The 24,872-nt window shown below is 43.0% G+C and overlaps 1 protein-coding gene and 1 long non-coding RNA gene across 4 annotated transcripts in view; one reads left to right on the plus strand and one right to left on the minus strand.

The window, feature by feature from the left end:
• Positions 1-683: 683 nt before the first annotated feature.
• The window catches only part of ALX4 (ALX homeobox 4), a 122,534-nt gene continuing 98,345 nt past the window's right edge, over positions 684-24,872 (minus strand). For all 3 annotated transcript variants that reach the window (XM_056527762.1, XM_056527763.1, XM_056527764.1), the window contains 2 exons: positions 19,694-19,822; positions 684-1,287 (listed from right to left, as the gene is read on the minus strand). In XM_056527762.1, coding sequence (XP_056383737.1) covers positions 964-1,287; positions 19,694-19,822 — 453 coding nt within the window. In that variant the 3' untranslated portion in view covers positions 684-963. The remainder of the gene's footprint in view (positions 1,288-19,693; positions 19,823-24,872) is intronic.
• Positions 11,187-24,872, plus strand: part of LOC130277262 (uncharacterized) — an 87,236-nt gene continuing 73,550 nt past the window's right edge. Inside the window, exon 1 of the long non-coding RNA XR_008845414.1 lies at positions 11,187-11,769. This is a non-coding gene — a long non-coding RNA (uncharacterized LOC130277262). The remainder of the gene's footprint in view (positions 11,770-24,872) is intronic.

Genomic DNA, 24,872 nt, shown 5'->3' on the forward strand with positions numbered 1-24,872 from the left:
TCCAATGGTTATAAAGGGAAATCACCATAAGCTTCTGTGTTATGGGGCATTATATTATAACCCTGAGGCACCTGGGGTCTCGGCCTGAACATCATGGCTTCCCCAGGAAATGGCCCCGCTCCCCCCAGCAGTGTCCCAGCTCCCGCCAGCAGTGTCCCCGCTCACCCTGCAGTGTCCCCCGCTCCCCCAGGCAGTTGGCCCCGCTCCCCCAGGAAATGGCCCCGCTCCCCCAGGCAGTTGGCCCCGCTCCCCCAGGCAGTTGGCCCCGCTCCCCCAGGCAGTTGGCCCCGCTCCCCCAGGAAATGTCCCCGCTTCCCCAGGCACTGTCCCCGCTCCCCCAGGCAATGTCCCCGCTCCCCCAGGAGCTGTCCCCGCTCCTCCAGGCACTGTCCCCGCTCCCCGGGGTAGTGTCCCCGCTCCCCCAGACAATGTCCCCGCTCCCCCAGGCAATGTCCCCGCTCCCCCAGGCAGTGGCCTCGCTCCCCCTGGCAGTGGCCCCGCTCCCCCCAGGCACTGTCCCCGCTCCCCCCAGGCAGTGGCCCCGCTCCCCCCAGGCAGTGGCCCCGCTCCCCCCAGGCAGTGGCCCGGCTCCCCCCAGGCAGTGGCCCGGCTCCCCCCAGGCAGTGGCCCGGCTCCCCCCAGGCAGTGGCCCCGCTCCCCCCAGGCAGTGGCCCCGCTCCCCCCAGGCAGTGGCCCCGCTCCCCCAGGCAGTGGCCCTCCTCCTCTTGGCCATCTTGGTTTTGAGGGAAGTACATAATAGAAAGCAATGGAAATTTGGGGAGGAAGCTATAATGGGGGGCAGTCAGCTGGTAAAATATCCCTGATTGTAGCAATTCCCAGGCGTCTCATGGCTGGTCAGCTTCTAGTCCTCGGGAAGGTAAGTTGGCAGGCGTGGCCGTTATACAGCATGGGGTCAGCGCCACGGGCAGGCCGCCGGAGTGTCAGTGTCTGCGGGCAGCGCTGTCATGTGGCCCACGACATGGCCGCACTGTGTTCTTTGGCTTTCATCCTGAGCGCCGCGATGCTGGAACTCTTCCGGTCAGGCTCGGCGTTCAAGTCGTAACCGTTCATTCCGGGCGCCATGCCCGCGCTGCCGAAGAGGCCGCTCATGTGCGCCTGACCCAGGTGGGAGCCAGGACCCGGCACGCTGAGGAACTCGGACACCCCCCCTGCGGAGTGCGGATGGCTGTGGGGGGACATGCAGGAGGAGACGTTGTCACATGGGACCACGCAGGCCGGGACCGGGGATCCGCCATTGTTGTTCCCGATCCAAGATGGGTTCTGAATCTGGAATAAACAGATGGAGAGAGGGGGTTAGGATGGCTTGTTATATCCACCTACAACTCTTATCAAGATCTTACATTGCTGTCAGTGAATGGAAAAATTCTTGTTTTAGTGTTTTCCTAACCAGGGTCCCTCCAGCTGATGCAAAACTACAACTCCCAGCATGCCCGGACAGCCGAAGGCTTTGTACAGGAGCCCAATAGCTTCACCCCAGGACCTTATTGGGCTTCCGGCCAGGCCTAGGACAAAGTCAAACTGCAGAATATAAAGCAGTGTTTCCCAATCAGAGTGCTTCCAGCTGCTGCAAAACTACAACTCCCAGCATGTCCGGACAGCCGAAGGCTACTACCCAGCCGAAGGCTGTCCGGACATGCTGGGAGTTGTAGTTTTGCAACAGCTGGAGTCACCCTGGTAGGGAAACACTGGTCAAAATAACCAGTGAACCAAACAGCCAGGACTCCAGGTTAATATATATTTTTACTAGAACTGATACATTGTAACAAACTTTCAGAATCAAAGGGAATATACAGTCCTGTCCGTAAATGTTGTCGCCCCTGAAATTTTTCTAGAAAATGAAGTATTTCTCACAGAAAAGGATTGCAGTAACACACGTTTTGCTATACACATGTTTATTCCCTTTGTGTGTATTGGAACTAAACAAAAAAAGGAGGGGAAAAAAGCAAATTGGACAAAATGTCACCAAACTCCAAAAATGGTCCGGACAAAATTATTGGCACCTTTAACTTAATATTTGGTTGCACACCCTTTGGAAAAAATAACTGAAATCAGTGTCTTCCTATAACCATCAATAAGCTTCTTACACCTCTCAGCCGGTGGAATGTTGGACCACTCTTCCTTTACAAACTGCTCCAGGTCTCTCTTATTGGATGGCGCCTTTTCCCAACAGCAATTTTAAGATCTCTCCACAGGTGTTCAATGGGATTTAGATCTGGACTCATTGCTGACACTTCAGGACTCTCCAGCGCTTTGTTGCCATCCATTTCTGGGGCTTTTTGACGTATGTTTGGGGTCATTGTCCTGCTGGAAGACCCAAGATCTCAGACACAAACCCAGCTTTCTGACACTGGGCTGTACAGTGCGACCCAAAATCCATTGGTAATCGTCAGATTTCATGATGTCTTGTACACATTCAAGGCCCCCAGTGCCAGAGGCAGCAAAACAACCCAAAACATCACTGACCTCCCCATATGTCACTGTAGGTCCTGTGTTCTTTTCTTTGTAGGCCTCATTCCGTTTTCGGTAAACAGTAGAATCATGTGCTTTACCAAAAAGCTCTATCTTGGTCTCATCTTTCCACAAGACCTTTTCCCAGAAGGATTTTGGTTACTCAAGTTCATTTTGGTAAAATGTAGTCTTGCGTTTTTATGTCTGTGTCAGCAGTGGGGTCCTCCTGTGTCTCCTCCATAGTGGGGTCCTCCTGGGTCTCCTCCATAGTGGGGTCCTCCTGGGTCTCCTCCATAGTGGGGTCCTCCTGGGTCTCCTCCATAGTGGGGTCCTCCTGGGTCTCCTCCATAGTGGGGTCCTCCTGGGTCTCCTCCATAGTGGGGTCCTCCTGGGTCTCCTCCATAGTGGGGTCCTCCTGGGCCTCCTCCATAGTGGGGTCCTCCTGGGTCTCCTCCATAGTGGGGTCCTCCTGGGTCTCCTCCATAGTGGGGTCCTCCTGGGTCTCCTCCATAGCGTTTAATTTAAATCTCGATGTATAGTTTGCGCTGACACTGATGCTCCCTGAGCCTGCAGGACAGCTTGAATATTTTTGGAACTTGTTTGGGGCTGCTTATCCCCCATCCGGACTATCCTGCGTTGATACCTTTCATCGATTTATCTCTTCTGTCCACGCCCAGGGAGATTATCTACAGTGCCATGGGGTGCAAACTTTTTTTTATAATGTTGCGCGCTGTGGACAAAGGCAAATCTAGATCTCTGGAGATGGACTTGTAACCTTGAGATTGTTGATATTTTTCCACAATTTTGGTTCTCAAGTCCTCAGACAGTTCTCTTCTCCTCTTTCTGTTGTCCATGCTTAGTGTGGCACACACAGCACACAATGCAAAGACTAAGTGAACTTCTCTCCTTTTTATCTGCTTTCAGGTGGGATTTTTATATTGCCCACATCTGTTACTTGCCCCAGGTGAGTATAAAGGAACATCACATGCTTGAAACAATCTTATTTTTCCACAATTTTGAAAGGGTGCCAATAATTTTGTCCGGACCATTTTTGGAGTTTGGTGACATTATGTCCAATTTGTTTTTTTTTCTCCTTTTTTGGTTTAGTTCCAATATACACAAAGGGAATAAACATGTGTATAGCAAAACCTGTGTTACTGCAATCCTTTCCTGTGAGAAATACTTCATTTTCTAGAAAAACTTCAGGGGTGCCAACATTTATGGCCATGACTGTAGATAGCGCTGATACATTGTAACAAACTCCCAGGACATCAGAGAGATGTTTGCTGCTGATACATTGTAACAGATTGTCAGTATACAAGCGTCAAGAGCATGCTGGAAGTTGTCGTTTTGCAACAGCTGGAGACACACCGTTTGGGAAGCCAGTGTTACAGAGTTTAGACTATGAGAAGTGGGTCAGAGTTAATTACATCTGATGGTTCGTTACAATTAGAGATGAGCGAACTTACAGTAAATTCGATTCTTCACGAACTTCTCGGCTCGGCAGTTGATGACTTTCCCTGCATAAATTAGTTCAGCTTTCAGGTGCTCCGGTGGACTGGAAAAGGTGGATACATTCCTAGGAGACTCTTTTCTAGGACTGTATCCACCTTTTCCAGCCCACCGGAGCACCGGAAAGCTGAACTAATTTATGCAGGAAAAGTCATCAACTGCCGAGCCGAGAAGTTCGTGACGAATAGAATTTACTGTAAGTTCGCTCATCTCTAGTTACAATGTATCAGCGCTATCAATCTTCCACAAGATAAACACAATAGCACAGTGGTCTTCAAACTGTGGCCCTCCAGATGTTGAAAAACTACAAGTCCCAGCATGCTTATCTCAGGATTCCCAGAACAGAAACCCATTAGGATCATGTTAGTTTTATACCAGTAGTCTCCATACTGTGGACCAACCTCCAGCTGTTGCAAAACTACAACTCCCAGCATGCCCGGACAGCTGTTGACTGTCCGGGCATGCTGGGAGTTGTAGTTTTGCAACATCTGGAGGGCCACACTTTGAAGACCGCTGCATTAGGGTGCGTTCACACTGCGGAATCTCCGCTCGCTGAATTCCGCGAGTGAAGATTCCGCCAAAGATGCTTCGGGGCGGAATCCGCGCAAAGAATGAACATGTTCTTTCTTTGCGCGGAATTGTCCGCTGTGGAAATTCCGCAGTGTGAACGGGTCTCTCGGAATCCCCATAGCAAACATATGCTGCTCTGGACAGTTCCTAAAATGGACAGAGGTGTCAGCAGAGAGCACTGTGCTCGTGATGTCAGCAGAGAGCTCTGTGTTCCAAAAAGAAAAGAATTTCCTCTGTAGTATTCAGCAGCTAATAAGTTCTGGAAGGATTAAGTTTTTTTAATAGAAGTAATTTACAAATCTGTTTACATTTTCCACCGGAGTACCCCTTTAAATAAATACAAGTCTCTTTTATACTGAGAGTTTGTTACAATGTATCAGCGCCAGGGCTGGTGCAAATAATTTTTGCCGCCCTAGACGAAAGCTAATTTTGCCGCCCCTTGACCCCGCCCTTTGACATGCCCCGCCTTTACTACTGGGGTGCCACATTGTAACAAACCTCCTCCGGATGTATAGAGGCGCGCGCAATGTCAGGAGCTGGAGGTGGCACTGTGCTCCTCCAGCAGGCTGTAGAATGCAGACTATTATGGTACCTTGTTGCGACGGTGGTGCTGGCTGGGCGGGGGCTTCGGATGAGGGGCGGGGGCTTTGGATGCTGGCTGGCTACTAACTTTCTTGCAGCGGGCAGAGCTCCGCCCCCAGCAAGAGGGCGCTCCAGGCAGCTGCCTACTTTGCCTATAGGCAGAATCGGCCCTGATCAGCGCTACCAAATCTCTACGATAAATGCATCGACAGCACAAGTTTCTCTCCTATTATGATAGTTTGTTACAATGTGTCAGCGCTGTCAATCTTCCGTGAGATAAATGCATCAGCAAAAAAAATAAAAAAAATAAAATTATATCTATCTACCTATCTATCTATCTATCTCATATCTATCTATCTATCTATCTCATATCTATCTCATATCTATCTATCTCATATCTATCTATCTCACATCTATCTATCTATCTATCTATCTATCTCATATCTATCTATCTATCTCATATCTATCTATCTATCTCATATCTATGTATCTCTCATATCTATCTATCTATCTATCTATCTATCTCATATCTATCTATCTATCTCATATCTATCTCTCTATCTCTATCTATCTTTCTATCTATCTATCTCTCTTTCTATCTATCTATCTATCTCATATCTCTCTATCTATCTCTATCTATCTCATATCTATCTATCTCATATCTCTCTATCTCTATCTATCTCTATCTATCTATCTCTCTCTCTCTCTCTGTCTCTATCTATCTCATATCTATCTATCTAATCTATCTATCTATCTATCTATATCTATCTCATATCTCTCTATCTAATCTATCTCTCTCTCTCTGTCTCTATCTATCTCATATCTATCTATCTATCTATCTAATCTATCTATCTATCTATCTATCTCTCTCTATCTATCTTAGCCTGGAGTCCTGACTGATGGTCTAGACCAGCGTTTCCCAACCGGGGTGCCTCCAGCTGTTGCAAAACTACAACTCCGAGCATGCCCGGAAATTTACAAATCTGATTTACGAATTTACAAATTGATTTAAAAACAAAACAATGTTTTCCACCGGAGTACCTCTTTAAGAACATTAATATTTTCAGAGGCCAGATGCTAATGTGTTTTTTTTTTTTCTTTTTTAATTTAGGTATAATTGGGTATGGTTTTTTTATTTATTCATTTTTTGGGAGGCATAAAATAACATCTGGCTGCAGGGAATATTATGTAAAAAAAATAAATAAATCAACTCTGCTACAGCCATAGGCCGTCTGGGCATGCTGGGAGTTGTAGTTTTGCAACAGCTGGAGGCACGCTGGTGGAGAAAAAATGTCTAGAGGGAACTTTCTCAACCTGCAGCTCTTCAAGCTTATGCAAAACTACAACTCCCAGCATGCCCGGACAGCCAAAGGCTGGCCGGAAATGCTGGGAGTTGTAATTTTGCAACAGCTGGAGGCCCTCTTGTTGGTAAATACTGACCTAGAGCGGGGTCCTTCAACCTGTGCCTCTTCAAGCAGCTGAAGAACTACAACTCCCATCATTCCCGGAGAGTGAAAGGCTGTCCGGACATGCTGGGAGTTGTAGTTTTGCAACTGTTGAAGAGCCAAATGTTGGGGGACACCGCTTTAGACAAGCGTTTTCCAAGCCGGGTGCCTCCAGCTGTTGCAAAACTACAACTCCCAGCATGCCCGGACAGCCAACGGCTGTCCGGGCATGCTGGGAGTTGTAGTTTTGCAACAGCTGAAGACACCCTGGTTTGGAAACACTCGTCTAGACTGTGCTAAGCGTTGATTTAAAAAAAAAATGTTTCTATTCACTGACCGCAAGCAGAGGTATTGATAATGATAAAGAACCGATCCATAAAGTCACAAAGAAAGTTGCTGAATTTCCTATTATACGACGCATAAGAAAAGACCCAGTAAATAATTCCACCCAACCCCCCCCCCCCCCCCAGACTGTTCATAGCAATATGACCTCCCCCCCACCACCTCCGAAAAAAATAAAAAAATAAAAATTGCCATAAAAAATGCAAAGTGAATGCAAATTTATGAGCCATTGTAATTCAGACCCCGTAGTCTAAATTCGTCTTTATCTTCGGCTTTCAGAGCTGCCACAAAATATCTAAACGCCAATAGACTTTTATATTTTTTTTTCCTGGTTCCTTTTGATGGTAGAATGCATTAAGAATTGTAACTGGAAACCCCGCTTCCCCCCGAAAAACCGCTCGCCTAAAATAAAAACCTGCTATGACCTGAAGGCACCTCTGCTGCATGGCGGCTGCACTCAATGGCTAATGTACTGAGTGACAGAATGTACATGATGGAGATGATAGAATCCGGGTAATGGGCTGGGGATCTGTTACAATGTGTCAGCGGAGGGCAGGGCATGATGGGAGTTATAGTTCTATAGCGGCTGGAGAGACTCCATATAAAACATATATCACACTGACCAACAGAATCTATGGGATAAGGCTACAAATAGATAAAACCTACGTAATAGAGACATACAGAACCGACATAATAGAATCATACAGAACCGACATAATAGAACCATACAGAACCAACATAATAGAACCATACAGAACCAACATAATAGAACCATACAGAACCAACATAATAGAACCATACAGAACCAACATAACAGTGTCATACAGAACCAACATAATAGAATCATACAGAACCAACATAATAGAACCATACAGAACCAACATAATAGAACCATACAGAACCAACATAATAGAACCATACAGAACCAACATAACAGTGTCATACAGAACCGACATAATAGAATCATACAGAACCGACATAATAGAACCATACAGAACCAACATAATAGAACCATACAGAACCAACATAACAGTGTCATACAGAACCAACATAATAGAATCATACAGAACCGACATAATAGAACCATACAGAACCAACATAATAGAACCATACAGAACCAACATAAGTGTCCTACAGAACCGACCTAATAGAACCATAGAGAACCAACATAATAGAACCATACAGAACCAACATAACAGTGTCATACAGAACCAACATAATAGAACCATACAGAACCAACATAATAGAACCATACAGAACCGACATAAGTGTCCTACAGAACCAACATAACAGTGTCATACAGAACCAACATAATAGAACCATACAGAACCAACATGAGTGTCCTACAGAACCAACATAATAGAACCATACAGAACCAACATAAGTGTCATACAGAACCGACATAATAGAACCATACAGAACCAACATAAGTGTCATACAGAACCGACATAATAGAACCATAGAGAACCAACATAATAGAACCATACAGAACCAACATAACAGTGTCATACAGAACCAACATAATAGAACCATACAGAACCAACATAATAGAACCATACAGAACCAACATAAGTGTCATACAGAACCGACATAATAGAACCATAGAGAACCAACATAAGTGTCATACAGAACCAACATAACAGTGTCATACAGAACCAACATAATAGAACCATAGAGAACCAACATAATAGAACCATACAGAACCAACATAATAGAACCATAGAGAACCAACATAACAGTGTCATACAGAACCGACGTAATAGAACCATACAGAACTAACATAACAGTGTCATACAGAACCAACATAATAGAACCATACAGAACCAACATAACAGTGTCCTTCAGAACCGACATAATAGAAAAATACAGAACCAACATAAGTGTCATACAGAACCAACATAATAGAACCATACAGAACCAACATAATAGAACCATAGAGAACCAACATAACAGTGTCCTACAGAACCAACATAATAGAACCATAGAGAACCATAAGTGCCATACAGTGCCTACATATTACTGCCTTATAGAGCCCACATAATACTGCAATAAAAAGCTTACTAATACTTTACAGAACCTACATAATAGAACCATACGGAACCAACATAAAAGAGCTATGCAGAACCTATATAATAGAACCATACAGAACCAACATAATAGAACCATACAGAACCAACATAAAAGAGCCATGCAGAACCTATATAGTAGAACCACACAGAACCAAAATGATAGAACTATACATAACCAACATAATAGACCTATACGGAACCAACATAATAGAACTATACAGTACCTATATAATAGAACCATACAGAACCAACATGATAGAACTATACAGAACCTATAAAATAGAACCATACAGAACCAAAATGATAGAACTATACAGAACCAACATAATAGAACTATACAGAACCTATATAATAGAACTATACAGAACCAATATAATAGAACCATACAGAACCAACATAAAAGAGCCACTCAGAACCTATATAATAGAACCATACAGAACCTATATAATAGAACCATACAGAACCTATGTAATAGAACCATACAAAACCTATATAATAGAACCATACAGAACCAACATAATAGAACTATGCAGAACCTATAGAACCATAAAGAACCAACATAATAGCACCATACAGAACCTATATAATAGAACCATACAGAACCTATATAAAATAGAACCATACAGAACTAACATCATGGAACCATACAGAACCTACATAAAAGAACCGTACAGAACCTACATAATAGAACCATACAGAACCAACATAATAGAACCATACAGAACCTATATAATAGAACCCTACTGAACCAACATCATAAAACTATACAGAGCCTACATAAAAGAGCCGTGCAGAACCTATATAATAAAACCATACAGAACCAACATAATAGAACCATACAGAACCTATATAATAGAACCCTACAGAACCAACATTATAAAACTATACAGAGCCTACATAAAAGAGCCGTGCAGATCCTATGTAATAGAACCATACAGAACCAACATAAAAGAGCCATGCAGAACCTATATAATAGAACCATACAGAACCAACATGAGACATACAGAACCTATATAATAGAACCATACAGAACCAACATAAGAGACATACAGAACCTATATAATAGAACCATACAGAACCTATATAATAGAACCATACAGAACCAACATAATAGAACCGTACAGAACCTATATAAGAGCCGTACAGAACCTATATAATAGAACCATACAGAACCAACATAATAGAACCGTACAGAACCAACATAATAGAACCGTACAGAACCAACATTATAGAACCATACAGAACCTACATAAGAACCATACAGAGCCAACATAATAGAACCATATAGAACCAACATAAGTGTCATATATGTCTCCATAGTACTGCCAAACATAGCCTACATAGTACTGCAATACAAAGCTTACTTAATACATTACAGAACCCATATGATAGAGCAATACAGAATCTACATAGTAGAACCATACAGAACCTACATAATAGTATCATACATTGCCTCAATAATACCGCCATGGAGAGCCTACATAATACTGCAATACAAGGCTTACCCACTAATACATTACAGAACCAACACAATAGAACCATACAGAACCTATTTAATAGAACCATACAGAACCAACATATTAGAATCATACAGAACCCATATTAAATAACTATGCAGAACCTGTATAATAGAACCATATAGAATCATACAGAACCAACATAATAAAACCATACAGAACCAATATAAAACAATCATACAGAACCAATATAAAACAATCATACAGAACCAACATAATAAAACCCTACAGAACCAAAATAATAGAACCATATACAACCTATATAATAGAACTATACAGAATCAAAATAATAGAACCATATAGAACCTATATAATAGAACCATACAGAACCAACATAATAAAGCCATACAGAACCTATATAATAGAACCATACAGAACCAACATCATGGAACCATACAGAACTAAGATAAAAGAGCCATACAGAACCTATATAATAGAACCATACAGAACCAACATCATGGAACCATACAGAACTAAGATAAAAGAGCCATACAGAACCTATATAATAGAACCATACAGAACCAACATCATGGAACCATACAGAACTAAGATAAAAGAGCCATATAGAACCTATATAATAGAACCATACAGAACCAACATAATAAAACCATACAAAATCTACATAGTAGAGAAATACAGAACCAACATCATGGAACCATACAGAACCTACATAATAGTTGCTATGCAAAACCTACATTATAGAACCATACAGAATGCACAGTGGTCTTCATACTGTAGACCTCCAGCTGTTGCCAACTCCCAGTATGCCTGGACAGTTTCTACATATTACAGAGTGCCTTCATTTTACTGCCATAGGGAGCCTATATATTACTGCCACACAGGAACAACCTATCAGCACCATAGCCTCAGCCTGAATAATGGTGCCATATAGAGGTACTCCCGGAAACACATATGGCTGAGACCCCCACGATGTTTCACAACAGAGGCACACAGAGCCTACATAGTGCTGCAATACAAAGCTTACTTACTAATACTTTTAGACACCTACTTAATAGTACCACATGGAGAATAAATGGGCACTGTTGTTTCAAACAATTTCCCTCCATGCGATAGCTTATGTAATTCCTAACCTGTCTGTAAGTCATTTTTTACCTCCAGAAAAAATAATACAGATCTTGGCCACTCGGTGTCTCTATTCCCTGTCATCTGCTGTTCACTGGAGGAGAAAGAGAGAGCCTGGGCTGTGTGCCTGCAAGTTGAGCCTGTCTGCCTGCTGAAGATGATCCACACTGATCCTGAAAGGTAAATAAAGGCTTCCCTCTCATCTCTGACCACCCGTAAAGCTCAGGACTGCTATGTAAATATTACAGTACTGCAATGTTATCTCCCTTTCCTTTAGATTCTTAGCATCAGCAGGTGAGTGCTTAGTATAACCCCTTCCTTGCTTTGCTACTGCTGTTTCTTTCCTTCCTGCTCACACGTCATCGTGAAAAGCCAGTGCATCAGTAACACCTACTTCCTCCACATCCCTTGAAAAGTGCATCTTGTTGAATCCAGTGCAACAGTACCATGTCATGGCATAGCAGAGATGAGCATGTGCTGTGACTGGACAGGCAACTAAGGGAAAGGAAGAAACTGTGTGTGTACTACTGGCAAACAGCCCAGTCCTGGCCCGTCCCCATTAAAAGGGAGAGAATGGGATTTAGCTGTGCACCATGGATTGGGTTGTCAGGGGCTCAATTACAGCAGTGAGATTACTAAACGCCACTTCTCACCACTCTAAAGAGTTAATGTCTTAAAAAATGTGAAGGTTTATAAAAAAAAAAAAATCTTTTGAAACAACAGGTACTCTTAAACAGTGCCAGGCGGAACCTACGTAATGATGCCATTCAAGGTTTAAAGGGCCCCCCACGCCTCTAGTCCCACCGCCGGGGACCCCCACGATCTCCCTGCGGCACCCAGTGTTTGTTTAGAGCGTCAGGTGCAGCGCCAGGGGCTCGTGACATCACGACCACGCCCCTTACATAGACTTGCATTGAGGGGGCGTGGCTATGATGTCACAAGCCTCCGCCCGCATCCCCAGGCATGAAGCGAAGTTCGCTCTTTGCACCTGATGTCTGGGGTGCTGCAGCCGAGATCGCAGGGTGATAAGATGCCTAGGGGTGGAGTACCCCTTTAAATATTAGTGCTTTACTGAGCCATAGCAGAGTGCCATAATGTAACTACTCAATACTGCCAAACAGACCCGACATGATGGTACCCTAGAGAGCCTGAATAATAGTACCTTAGAGGGGTTGTCCAATTTATGTAACAAGTCAGCAGCAGGCAGAGAGAGGTATAAAATAACTACCTCTGCCATACTCTCCCTGTCCAGTGTCGGCGCTCCTTTTTGCTTTGGTGCTTTTGTTTACTTACCTCCAGGATGTGCTGTCCCGCCTCTCCTGATGTTCCCAGACTCAGTGCTCGGCTGCAGGAGGATCAGAACGTCTTCAGCAGCGCAGGGAGAGCGCGGCATCAGGGTAAGTAAACAAAAGCACCAGAGAGAAGCGGAGCGATGATGCTGGACCAGGAGAGGTAAGTATTACAGAGTTAGTTATTTTACTCCTTTAGCTGCCTGCTGCTGACAACCCCTGTAAGTACCATACAGAGCCTACATAATACTGCCATACAGAGCCTACATAATAGGTCTATACTGAGCCTACATAATAGTACCATACAGAGCCTACATAATAGTACCATACAGAGCCTACATAATAGGTCTATACTGAGCCTACATAATAGTACCATACAGAGCCTACATAATAGGTCTATACTGAGCCTACATAATAGTACCATACAGAGCCTACATAATAGTACCATACAGAGCCTACATAATAGGTCTATACTGAGCCTACATAATAGTACCATACAGAGCCTACATAATAGTACCATACAGAGCCTACATAATAGTACCATACAGAGCCTACATAATAGCCTACATAATACTGCCATACAGAGCCTACATAATAGGTCCATACTGAGCATACATAATAGTACCATACTGAGCATACATAATAGTACCATACAGAGCTAACATAATAGTACCATACAGAGCTAACATAATAGTACCATACAGAGCTAACATAATAGTACCATACAGAGCTAACATAATAGTACTATACTGAGCATACATAATAGTACCATACAGAGCTAACATAATAGTACCATACTGAGCATACATATGTGGTGTCCCGGTACCGCATCCTATACGGTACCTATGTATAGGTCCCTATAGCCAGAGTCCCTAGGACATCGGGGTCCTTCTTGTTTAGTCCACCCCTTGCCATCTCTCATCTAGATATTAGTTATCTTACAGTTTATTCAGGATTTATGTAAATATAATAGTACAAATGTATATAAGTGGTTAATTACCTGTACGGAGCGTAATGGGACCTGCGGGTCACGTGATCAGGTAAACTCTATGGGTCTTTGCTTAAGGACCTTTGGAGGTCCCTGTGGCGTATTGCGCCGACAATTCCTTGTAGCAGTGAGTGACAGATATTCGGACCAATTAAAACTGCCCCGCCCCTGCCCATATAAGGGAGCGGCGGCCATAGCTCGCTCTCTTGTTCCCGGGCTTTGATGAGAGAAGGATCTGCGCTGCTGTCATCAGTGAGTTTAGGCCTGAGCATTGCTGATCTTTACCAAACCGTGAGTGTATCAATCCCTAAGCACTCTGCAAGATCACCGGACCGTATCAATCCCCTAAATCCAGACGGATCTTCGCAATTAACCCTAAATCTAGAGACTTATAAAACAAGTCAAGGTCCACAACAACTGCCAATCACTGAAGTGTATAGAGACTGTATTAATGAGACTGTTACTGTTCATTGGATGTATCGCCTTTAAGTAAAGTTTATCCAAGTTCAAGTTCAACTATCTTGTGGACCTTTAGTCATTATTCATATTCACCTGTCGTTATTGGGAAGGGAGGCGATAGGCCGGAGAATTATGTCAGCATACTAGCCCTCAGCCTGGCGTCACGAACTATAGGGTAAACCTTAAAGGGGTTGTGAGCTGCCCTGACGCTGTGAGTGGAGCTCCGAAAGTCAGGGCAGCGCACAACCCCTCTAACCCCTGATATACTGAAGCAATACCCTGACTGCATTACCCCTACCCCAGAGGCCTATCACACATAATAGTGCCATACAGAGCCTACATAATAGAACCACAATCCTTATTAATGCCACAATATGTAATCACCTTGGGATCAATCACATATCATCACCAACACTGATACCATGTGACATATCATCAACACTGATATCATGTGACATATCTGTCAGAACCCATAGGTTAATCTGCCCTGAAGGTTCTTTTGTTTATTTTTGTTGCTAAGGCTACGCCCCCTGTGCTTCTGGCTGCTGATTAATGTCCGCCTATCAGAGTCCTTCAGCAGATGCACAGGTGTATTTATAGGAGCCTTTCACATCCAGTCTTTGCCTGTGAAAGAGTTCATCTCCAGTAGCTAGCACTGTATATCCTTTGGTTCCTGATATTGGTTATGTGATCTCGGCTTGACTTCCTGACTCTTCTCCTGAATTAATGGATTTGTACCTTTACATTTCCGGTTACCGACTTGGCTAGTTGACTCTGACTATTGTGTGTTTGTTTAATATCATTTCTGTTAGTTTGTGTGCCTCCTGACTATTCCCAACCTGTGTCTGCTTTTTGTAGTTTATTGTGTTGACTGTGACTGCCATCACTTACATAGGAAGGTACCGGCACCGTGCTTACTGACCCGCTGCCTAGGGCGGGTACGTAAGTAGGCAGGTACAGAAGCAGCGGGTGAGTTCAGGGCTGCACTATTTCCCTGCCCATTCGTGACAATATCATCCCCAACCCTAATACCATGTGACATATCATCCCCAACACTGAAACCATGTGACATGTCATCACCAACAATGATACCATGTGACATATATCATCACCAACACTGATACCATGTGACATATATCATCACCAACACTGATACCATGTGACATATATCATCACCAACACTGATACCATGTGACATATATCATCACCAACACTGATACCATGTGACATATATCATCACCAACACTGATACCATGTGACATATATCATCACCAACACTGATACCATGTGACATATATCATCACCAACACTGATCATGTGACATACATCATCACCAGCCATGTAACATATCACAATCACTGTATCCCACATTATTACTATTACACTTTTTTATGATATACATTGCAGTAATTCTTGTTGCCCCCAAGGACTGATCATCCTGATAATAATGGAGGTTTTTCTTATTTTGGCACTGACAGGCACCGTTATGTCTTAGTGTAGATGCCCCCATGTCCACTTCTACCATGGTTCATATTTCACCCCCCCCCCCCCCCCCTATATCATCCCCAAGGAGTCAGCGCAGGGGAGTAATCTTGGAAGGAATGCAGAAGAAAAGCCTCCAGATGTGTCTGAGCCCAGATTCCACGTCTCCCCGCAGGTCTCCTGCTCATCAACCATCTGACCTCTGCTGCTGCAGATCATTCCTCCTCAGTGATGAAATGTACAATGACCAGGAAGTCAGTAGTGTCAGGGCTGTCATCCTGCCTCATCCCTCTCTGCACATCACTACAGATGGCTGCCAGTCCACAACAATACCAGGAATGTGCAGTCCTGCAGTCCTATGTAAATTCACAGCCGGCATATGGAGATATTACAGAGGTGTGCCAGATGACAAACATAGCTCTGCTGCTACTTACTGAATCCAATATACAGTGTATGCAAAGAAACCATACAAAGGGTTAAACTCAGATTATGTCACCTTCCCACTGAGCCAGATATAGAGAGCATACATTCATGTACCCACTGAGCCAGATATAGAGAGCATACATTCATGTACCCACTGAGCCAGATATAGAGAGCATACATTCATGTACCTACTGAGACAGATATATAGACAGCATACATTCATGTACCTACTGAGCCAGATATAGAGAGCATACATTCATGTACCTACTGAGACAGATATATAGACAGCATACATTCATGTACCTACTGAGCCAGATATAGAGAGCATACATTCATGTACCCACTGAGCCAGATATAGAGAGCATACATTCACGTACCTACTGAGACAGATATATAGACAGCATACATTCATGTACCTACTGAGACAGATATATAGAGAGCATACATTCATGTACCCACTGAGACAGATATATAGACAGCATACATTCATGTACCTACTGAGACAGATATATAGACAGCATACATTCATGTACCTACTGAGCCAGATATAGAGAGAATACATTCATGTACCCACTGAGCCAGATATATAGACAGCATACATTCATGTACCTACTGAGCCAGATATAGAGAGCATACATTCATGTACCCACTGAGCCAGATATAGAGAACATACATTCATGTACCCACTGAGCCAGATATATAGACAGCATACATTCATGTACCTACTGAGCCAGATATAGAGAGAATACATTCATGTACCCACTGAGCCAGATATATAGACAGCATACATTCATGTACCTACTGAGCCAGATATAGAGAGCATACATTCATGTACCCACTGAGCCAGATATAGAGAACATACATTCATGTACCCACTGAGCCAGATATATAGACAGCATACATTCACATGCCTACTGAGACAGATATATAGACAGCATACATTCACGTACCTACTGAGACAGATATATAGACAGCATACATTCACGTACCTACTGAGCCAGATATAGAGAGCATACATTCATGTACCTACTGAGACAGATATATAGAGAGCATACATTCATGTACCCACTGAGCCAGATATATAGACATCATACATTCACATGCCTACTGAGACAGATATATAGAGAGCATACATTCACGTGCCCACTGAGACAGATATATAGACAGCATACATTCACGTACCTACTAAGCCAAATATAGAGAGCATACATTCACGTGCCCACTGAGACAGATATATAGAGCGCATACATTCACGTACCTACTGAGCCAGATATAGAGAGCATACATTCACGTGCCCACTGAGCCAGATATATAGACAGCATACATTCACGTGCCCACTGAGACAGATATATAGACAGCATACATTCACTTGCCCACTGAGACAGATATATAGACAGCATACATTCACGTGCCCACTGAGCCAGATATATAGACAGAATACATTCATGTGCCCACTGAGCCAGATATATAGACAGCATACATTCACGTGCCCACTGAGCCAGATATAGAGAGCATACATTCATGTGCCCACTGAGCCATATATATATATATATACAGCATACATTCATGTACCCACTGAGCCAGATATAGAGAGAATACATGCACAAACCCACTGAGCCAGATATATAGAGAGCATACATTCACGTGCCCACTGAGCCAAATATATATAGAGAGAGAATATTGTATTCTATCTATTTCTGGCTCAGTGGGAAGGTGAATGTCTGCTCCAGTATCTATATATCTGGCTTAGTGGGCAGGTGAATCTGTGCTATCCATATATCTGGCTTAGTAGGTAAGTGTGTCCTGAAATCTGTGGGAAATGTTGGTTTCAACATCTGAATACATAAACAGATATTGGTTGCCTTCTACATCAGTGGTAATATATACCAGAGAGTGAGAGTCTTGGTTGTTGGCTCAGTGGGTAGGTACATACATACATTTGTGACAGTCTTTGTTGTTGGTTCAGTGGGTAGGTACATACATTTGTGACAGTCTGTGTTGTTGGTTCAGTGGGTAGGTGAGGAGATACATTTGTGACAGTCTTTGTTGTTGGTTCAGTGGGTAGGTAAGTAGATATATTTGTGACAGTCTTTGTTGATGGCTAAGTGGGTAGATAAGTAGATACTTTTGTGACAGTCTTTGTTGTTGGTTCAGTGGGTAGGTAAGTAGATACATTTGTGACAGTCTTTGTTGTTGGCTCAGTGGGCAGGTAAGTAGATATATTTGTGACAGTCTTTGTTGTTGGTTCAGTGGGTAGGTGAGTAGATACATTTGTTATAGTGTTTGTTGTTGGCTCAGTGGGTAGGTACATACATTTGGGACAGTCTTTGTTGGCTCAGTGGGTAGGTAAGTAGATATATTTGTGACAGTCTTTGTTGTTGGCTCAAAGGTTAGGTAATACATTTTGTGACAGTCTGTGTTGTTAGCTCAGTGGGTAGGTACATACATTTGTGACAGTCTGTGTTGGCTCAGTGGGTAGAGGAGTAGATATATTTGTGACAGTCTTTGTTGGTTCAGTGGGTAGGTGAGTAGATATATTTGTGGCAGTCTTTGTTGTTGGTTCAGTGGGAAGGTGAGTAGATTTGTGACAGTCTTTGTTGATGGCTCAGTGGGTAGGTGAATATATATATTTGTGACAGTCTGTTGTTGGTTCAGTGGGTAGGTGAGCATATATATATATTTGTGACAGTCTTTGTTGTTGGTTCAGTGGGTAGGTACATACATTTGTGACAGTCTGTGTTGTTGGTTCAGTGGGTAGGTGAGGAGATACATTTGTGACAGTCTTTGTTGTTGGTTCAGTGGGTAGGTAAGTAGATATATTTGTGACAGTCTTTGTTGATGGCTAAGTGGGTAGATAAGTAGATACTTTTGTGACAGTCTTTGTTGTTGGTTCAGTGGGTAGGTAAGTAGATACATTTGTGACAGTCTTTGTTGTTGGCTCAGTGGGCAGGTAAGTAGATATATTTGTGACAGTCTTTGTTGTTGGTTCAGTGGGTAGGTGAGTAGATACATTTGTTATAGTGTTTGTTGTTGGCTCAGTGGGTAGGTACATACATTTGGGACAGTCTTTGTTGGCTCAGTGGGTAGGTAAGTAGATATATTTGTGACAGTCTTTGTTGTTGGCTCAAAGGTTAGGTAATACATTTTGTGACAGTCTGTGTTGTTAGCTCAGTGGGTAGGTACATACATTTGTGACAGTCTGTGTTGGCTCAGTGGGTAGAGGAGTAGATATATTTGTGACAGTCTTTGTTGGTTCAGTGGGTAGGTGAGTAGATATATTTGTGGCAGTCTTTGTTGTTGGTTCAGTGGGAAGGTGAGTAGATTTGTGACAGTCTTTGTTGATGGCTCAGTGGGTAGGTGAATATATATATTTGTGACAGTCTGTTGTTGGTTCAGTGGGTAGGTGAGCATATATATATATTTGTGACAGTCTTTGTTGTTGGCTCAGTGGGTAGGTGCTTACCTGGGCATAGTTTTCTGCTCTTGTCAGTAGTGGCAGCTCATAAGCCGAGGAGAAGTGAGTCCGCACTTGCTGCATTTGCCCAAACCTCTCCCTTTTCCTCCACTTTGCCCTTCGGTTCTGGAACCATACCTAGAAAATAAGAAAAGGGCAGTAAGATGACTGTAAAGGTCTCAAATATGTATTTGTTATTATAGGACTGTGACCAAAGATATAGCTAAAGCCTCCCGGGGCCTGATGCAAAAGTTCAACTTGGTCCCTTGCAGAGCCAAATTTTATTTAGACTCCAGACCAGACACCAAATTTTATTTAGACTCCAGACCAGACACCAAATTTTATTTAGACTCCAGACCAGACACCAAATTTTATTCAGACTCCAGACCAGACACCAAATTTTATTTAGACTCCAGACCAGACACCAAATTTTATTTAGACTCCAGACCAGACACCAAATTTTATTCAGACTCCAGACCAGACACCAAATTTTATTTAGACTCCAGACCAGACACCAAATTTTATTCAGACTCCAGACCAGACACCAAATTTTATTTAGACTCCAGACCAGACACCAAATTTTATTTAGACTCCAGACCAGACACCAAATTTTATTTAGACTCCAGACCAGACACCAAATTTTATTTAGACTCCAGACCAGACACCAAATTTTATTTAGACTCCAGACCAGAAACCAAATTTTATTTAGACTCCAGACCAGACACCAAATTTTATTTAGACTCCAGACCAGACACCAAATTTTATTCAGACTCCAGACCAGACACCAAATTTTATTCAGACTCCAGACCAGACACCAAATTTTATTTAGACTCCAGACCAGACACCAAATTTTATTTAGACTCCAGACCAGACACCAAATTTTATTTAGACTCCAGACCAGACACCAAATTTTATTTAGAGTTCATGCATGGACATAGAAGAAGGATCGCACTCACCAGGAATTCAACTCTTTATTCTGTCACCAGTACACCAGGCGAAAACATAAGTGGAGGCGGGGGGGACAGGAGCTCCGGAACAAGTTGTTTCACGCCTGTTTGGCGCTTCCATTCACCGGCTTGAGGAAGCGCCAAACAGGCGTGAAACAACTTGTTCCGGAGCTCCTGTCCCCCCCCGCCTCCACTTATGTTTTCGCCTGGTGTACTGGTGACAGAATAAAGAGTTGAATTCCTGGTGAGTGCGATCCTTCTTCTATGTCCATGCATGAACTTTCTTTTTCCTGTTTATGGAGACGCACCACTACAGGCAACCCTCTAGCTAGCCCCGCAGCCCCTTTGGATGCTATTAGTGCCAGAAGCCTTTAATTCTGGTAGTGCCGGATCCATGTTCTTCTTATATTGAAAATTTTATTCAGACTCCAGACCAGACACCAAATTTTATTCGGACTCCAGACCAGACACCAAATTTTATTCGGACTCCAGACCAGACACCAAATTTCATTTAGACTCCAGACCAGACACCACATTTTATTCAGACTCCAGACCAGACACCATATTTTATTTAGCCTCTAAACCAGACACCAAATTTTATTCAGATTCATGAACAGACCCTTCAATAATCTAGAATCCAGACCATACCTATCCAAATTTAATTCATATGTATTCAGATCCTAGTGCAGACCACACATCAGACCTCAAATTTCCCAGATTAGACCCTCACAAAATCAGACCACACATCAGTTCCCAAAATAAATTCCGACCCCAGACCAGAAACCAATTTTAATTCCAGATCAAAACCCCACCAAAATCTGGACATTCTCTGCAAACCCTAAAATAAATCCAGACCCCCAAATCCAAATTTCATTCATGACCTATCAGACCAGACTCCAGAACAGACCTCATGTAACCCACATTAGATTCCAAGTTTAATTCCGATCCCAATCTGAATTCAGACCTCAGACCAGACTCTAAATTTTATTTAGACCCAAGAACTGACCCACATTAGAGCCCAGGTTTATTTCATATTCCAGATCAGACCCCAAAATACATTCATTCCCTACACCAGACCCCAGAAGGAATTCAGAGTAAATGTATCCAAACCCCAGACCAGACCCCAAATTTTATTCATATGCCAGATCATAGCTTGAAACGAACCCCACAACACGCCTTCAAATAAATCCAGACTGCAGAACAGACCCTGTGCGCAGAACCCACATTAGATTCCAAGTTTAATTCAGATTCCAATCTGAATTCAGACCTCAGACCAGACCTCTACATTTACTCACCTTACCTTGTTCCTAGGTCAGGTTCTCCTTAGCTTGGGCAGCACCGCACCGGGTCCTGATGCCACTCAGCAGGTATTCTGGGCACCATGCTGAATGGCATCAAGTATATGGAGAAGATACTGTATGGATTCCATGGACTCTCCCCTAACACTAAGGGGGTGCAGGGGAACCACGTTTCCTGGGACCCTCTAGTTTGGCCATGACCCCAAATAAAGAAAATGTAATGCTTGATGGTCCAGAATCTATAAAGGGGTACTATTTTATTTTTATTTTTTTTAAATCAACTGGTGCCAGAAAGTTAAATCACTTCTATTTAAAAAAAATCTTAATCCTTCCAGTACTTATCAGCTGCTGTATGCTCCAGAGGAAGTTGTGTAGTTCTTTCTAGTCTGAGCACAGTGACATCTCTGTCCATCTCAGGAACTGCCCAGAGCAGGAGAGGTTTGCTATGGGGATTTGCGCCTGATAGAGTCGAGTGAACCACGCATCTCGGCTGTTGATTACTTTAGTCTGCATAAATTAGTTCAGCTTTCCAAGTTGCCTGGAAAAGGTGGATACAGAGACCTAAGACTGTCATCCCAGACTTTTCCAGGCAACCAGAGTCCTTGGAAAGCTGAACTAATTTACGCAGACTAAAGTAATCAACAGCCGAGCTATGAGGTTTGCTACGAGCCAAGTTCGCTCAACTCTAGTTCCTGACATGGACAGAGGTGTCAGCTAGAGATGAGCGAACTTACAGTAAATTCGATTCGTCACGAACTTCTCGGCTCGGCAGTTGATGCCTTTTCCTGCATAAATTAGTTCAGCTTTCAGGTGCTCCGGTGGGCTGGAAAAGGTGGATACAGTCCTTGGAGACTCTTTCCTAGACTCTTTCCTAGGAATGTATCCACCTTTTCCAGCCCACCGGAGCACCTGAAAGCTGAACTAATTTACGCAGGAAAAGTCATCAACTGCCGAGCCGAGAAGTTCGCGACGAATCGAATTTACTGTAAGTTCGCTCATCTCTAGTGTCAGCAGAGAGAACTGTGCTCAGACTGGAAAGAACTACACAACTTCCTTTGGAGAATACAGCAGCTGATAAGTACTGGACGGATTAAGATTTTTTTTTTTAAATAAAAGAAATTTACAAATCTGTATAACTTTCTGGCACCTGTCGATTAAAAAAAAAAAAAAAAAAAAAACATAAATAAAATAAAGAAAAACATAAAAAAAAAGAAATAAAAAAAAAAAAAAAAAAATATATATATATATATATATATATATATATATATATATATATATATATATATATTTTCCCACCGGAGTACCCCTTTAAGGATCAAAAGAGTGAAACATCTGCTCATGTGACATCATATTTGGGTGTCATGGCCTCTGTATAAAGTAGTGTTTCCCAACCAGGGTGCCTCCAGCTGTTGCAAAACTACAACTCCCAGCATGCCCGGACAGCCAGAGGCTGTCCGGGCATGCTGGGAGTTGTAGTTTTGCAACAGCTGGAGGCACCCTGGTTGGGTAACACTGGTATAAAACTTGGCGGCTCAGTGGTTACGACCCCCCTCCTCCATATCTGATCAGGACAAAATCTGCTTGCAGTTTAGACAGTCTCCCTCACACAACTATGGGCCCCAGTATAGAAGATAAAAAGATTAGATTGTCAGCTTCTAGGGCCAGACTGTAAATAAGGAGAATCAAAACAGAAAAACTTCAGGCATAGTTCACACACTGCAGTTTTTCCCCCACAGTTTTTATGTAATGATACTGCAAATTGCTTCATTTTAGCTTTTTGTTGTTTTTTTGTTTTTGTTTTTTGTTGTTGTTGTTTTTGGTTTTTACGGGTGTAACACGTCTTTTTTTTTCATATTTCATTGGATATTTCAAATTTCTCAAATTTTGTCCTCTACGACGCATTTCCGTCCCGCAAGTTTTTCACCGTCTCTGCTTGCTGCAAGTGAATGAAACCCGCACAGAGCTAGTAATTTTTCCCGTCAGGGGTGAATTTATAATTGTATCCGGCCATGACAATTATCTGTTGAGCTAAAGTCATCAGCATACCTTGGAAAAGCTGAGTGAAAACCATTACAGCTGCCGTTATGGCTGCGGCTGCGCGTGCCACCCAGCTTTTCCCAGATTCTAACCACACAGGGCTAGCAGTTCTCATATCAGGGTCAAGTTTACAATTGTATACAGCGCAGACAATCCTCTGTTGAGCTAAAGCCATCAGCATACCTTGGAAAAGCTGAGTGAAAACCATTACAGCCGCCGTTATGGCTGCGGCTGCGCGTGCCACCCAGCTTTTCCCAGATTCTAACCACACAGGGCTAGAAGTTCTCACATCAGGGTCAAGTTTACAATTGTATACAGCGCAGACAATCCTCTGTTGAGCTAAAGCCATCAGCTTTCCTTGGAAAAGCTGAGTGAAAACCATTACAGACGCCGTTATGGCTGCGGCTGCTCGTGCCACCCAGCTTTTCCCTAGATTTTAACCACACAGGGCTAGCAGTTCTCACATCAGGGTTGAGTTTACAATTGTATACAGCGCAGAGAATCCTCTGTTGAGCTAAAGCCATCAGCATTTCTTGGGAAAGCTGAGTGACAACCAATACCGCTGCCATTATGGCTGCAGCTGTGTGTGCCACCCAGCTTTTCCCTAGATTCCGAAATGACAAATCTTGATAAGCTATATTAGCTCTCAAGGCGTATCTGGGCAGATCTACCATACAGAAGCCCAAGTGTGATACATTTTTTTTTTTTATACAATTCATTGATAACGCAAATGTTCTACAGCGCATTTCGAATCCACAAATTTATCGCGATCTCCGCTTGCTGAAAGTGAATAGAAACCACACAGAGCTAGAGTTGCATCCAGCCCAGACCATTCTCTGTTAAGCTAAAGCCATCAGGATTCCTGGGAAAGTTAAGTGACCATTACACCATTACAGCCTCCATTAC

This window comes from Hyla sarda, chromosome 6, assembly GCF_029499605.1.
Source record: "Hyla sarda isolate aHylSar1 chromosome 6, aHylSar1.hap1, whole genome shotgun sequence".
NCBI lineage: Eukaryota > Metazoa > Chordata > Amphibia > Anura > Hylidae > Hyla > Hyla sarda.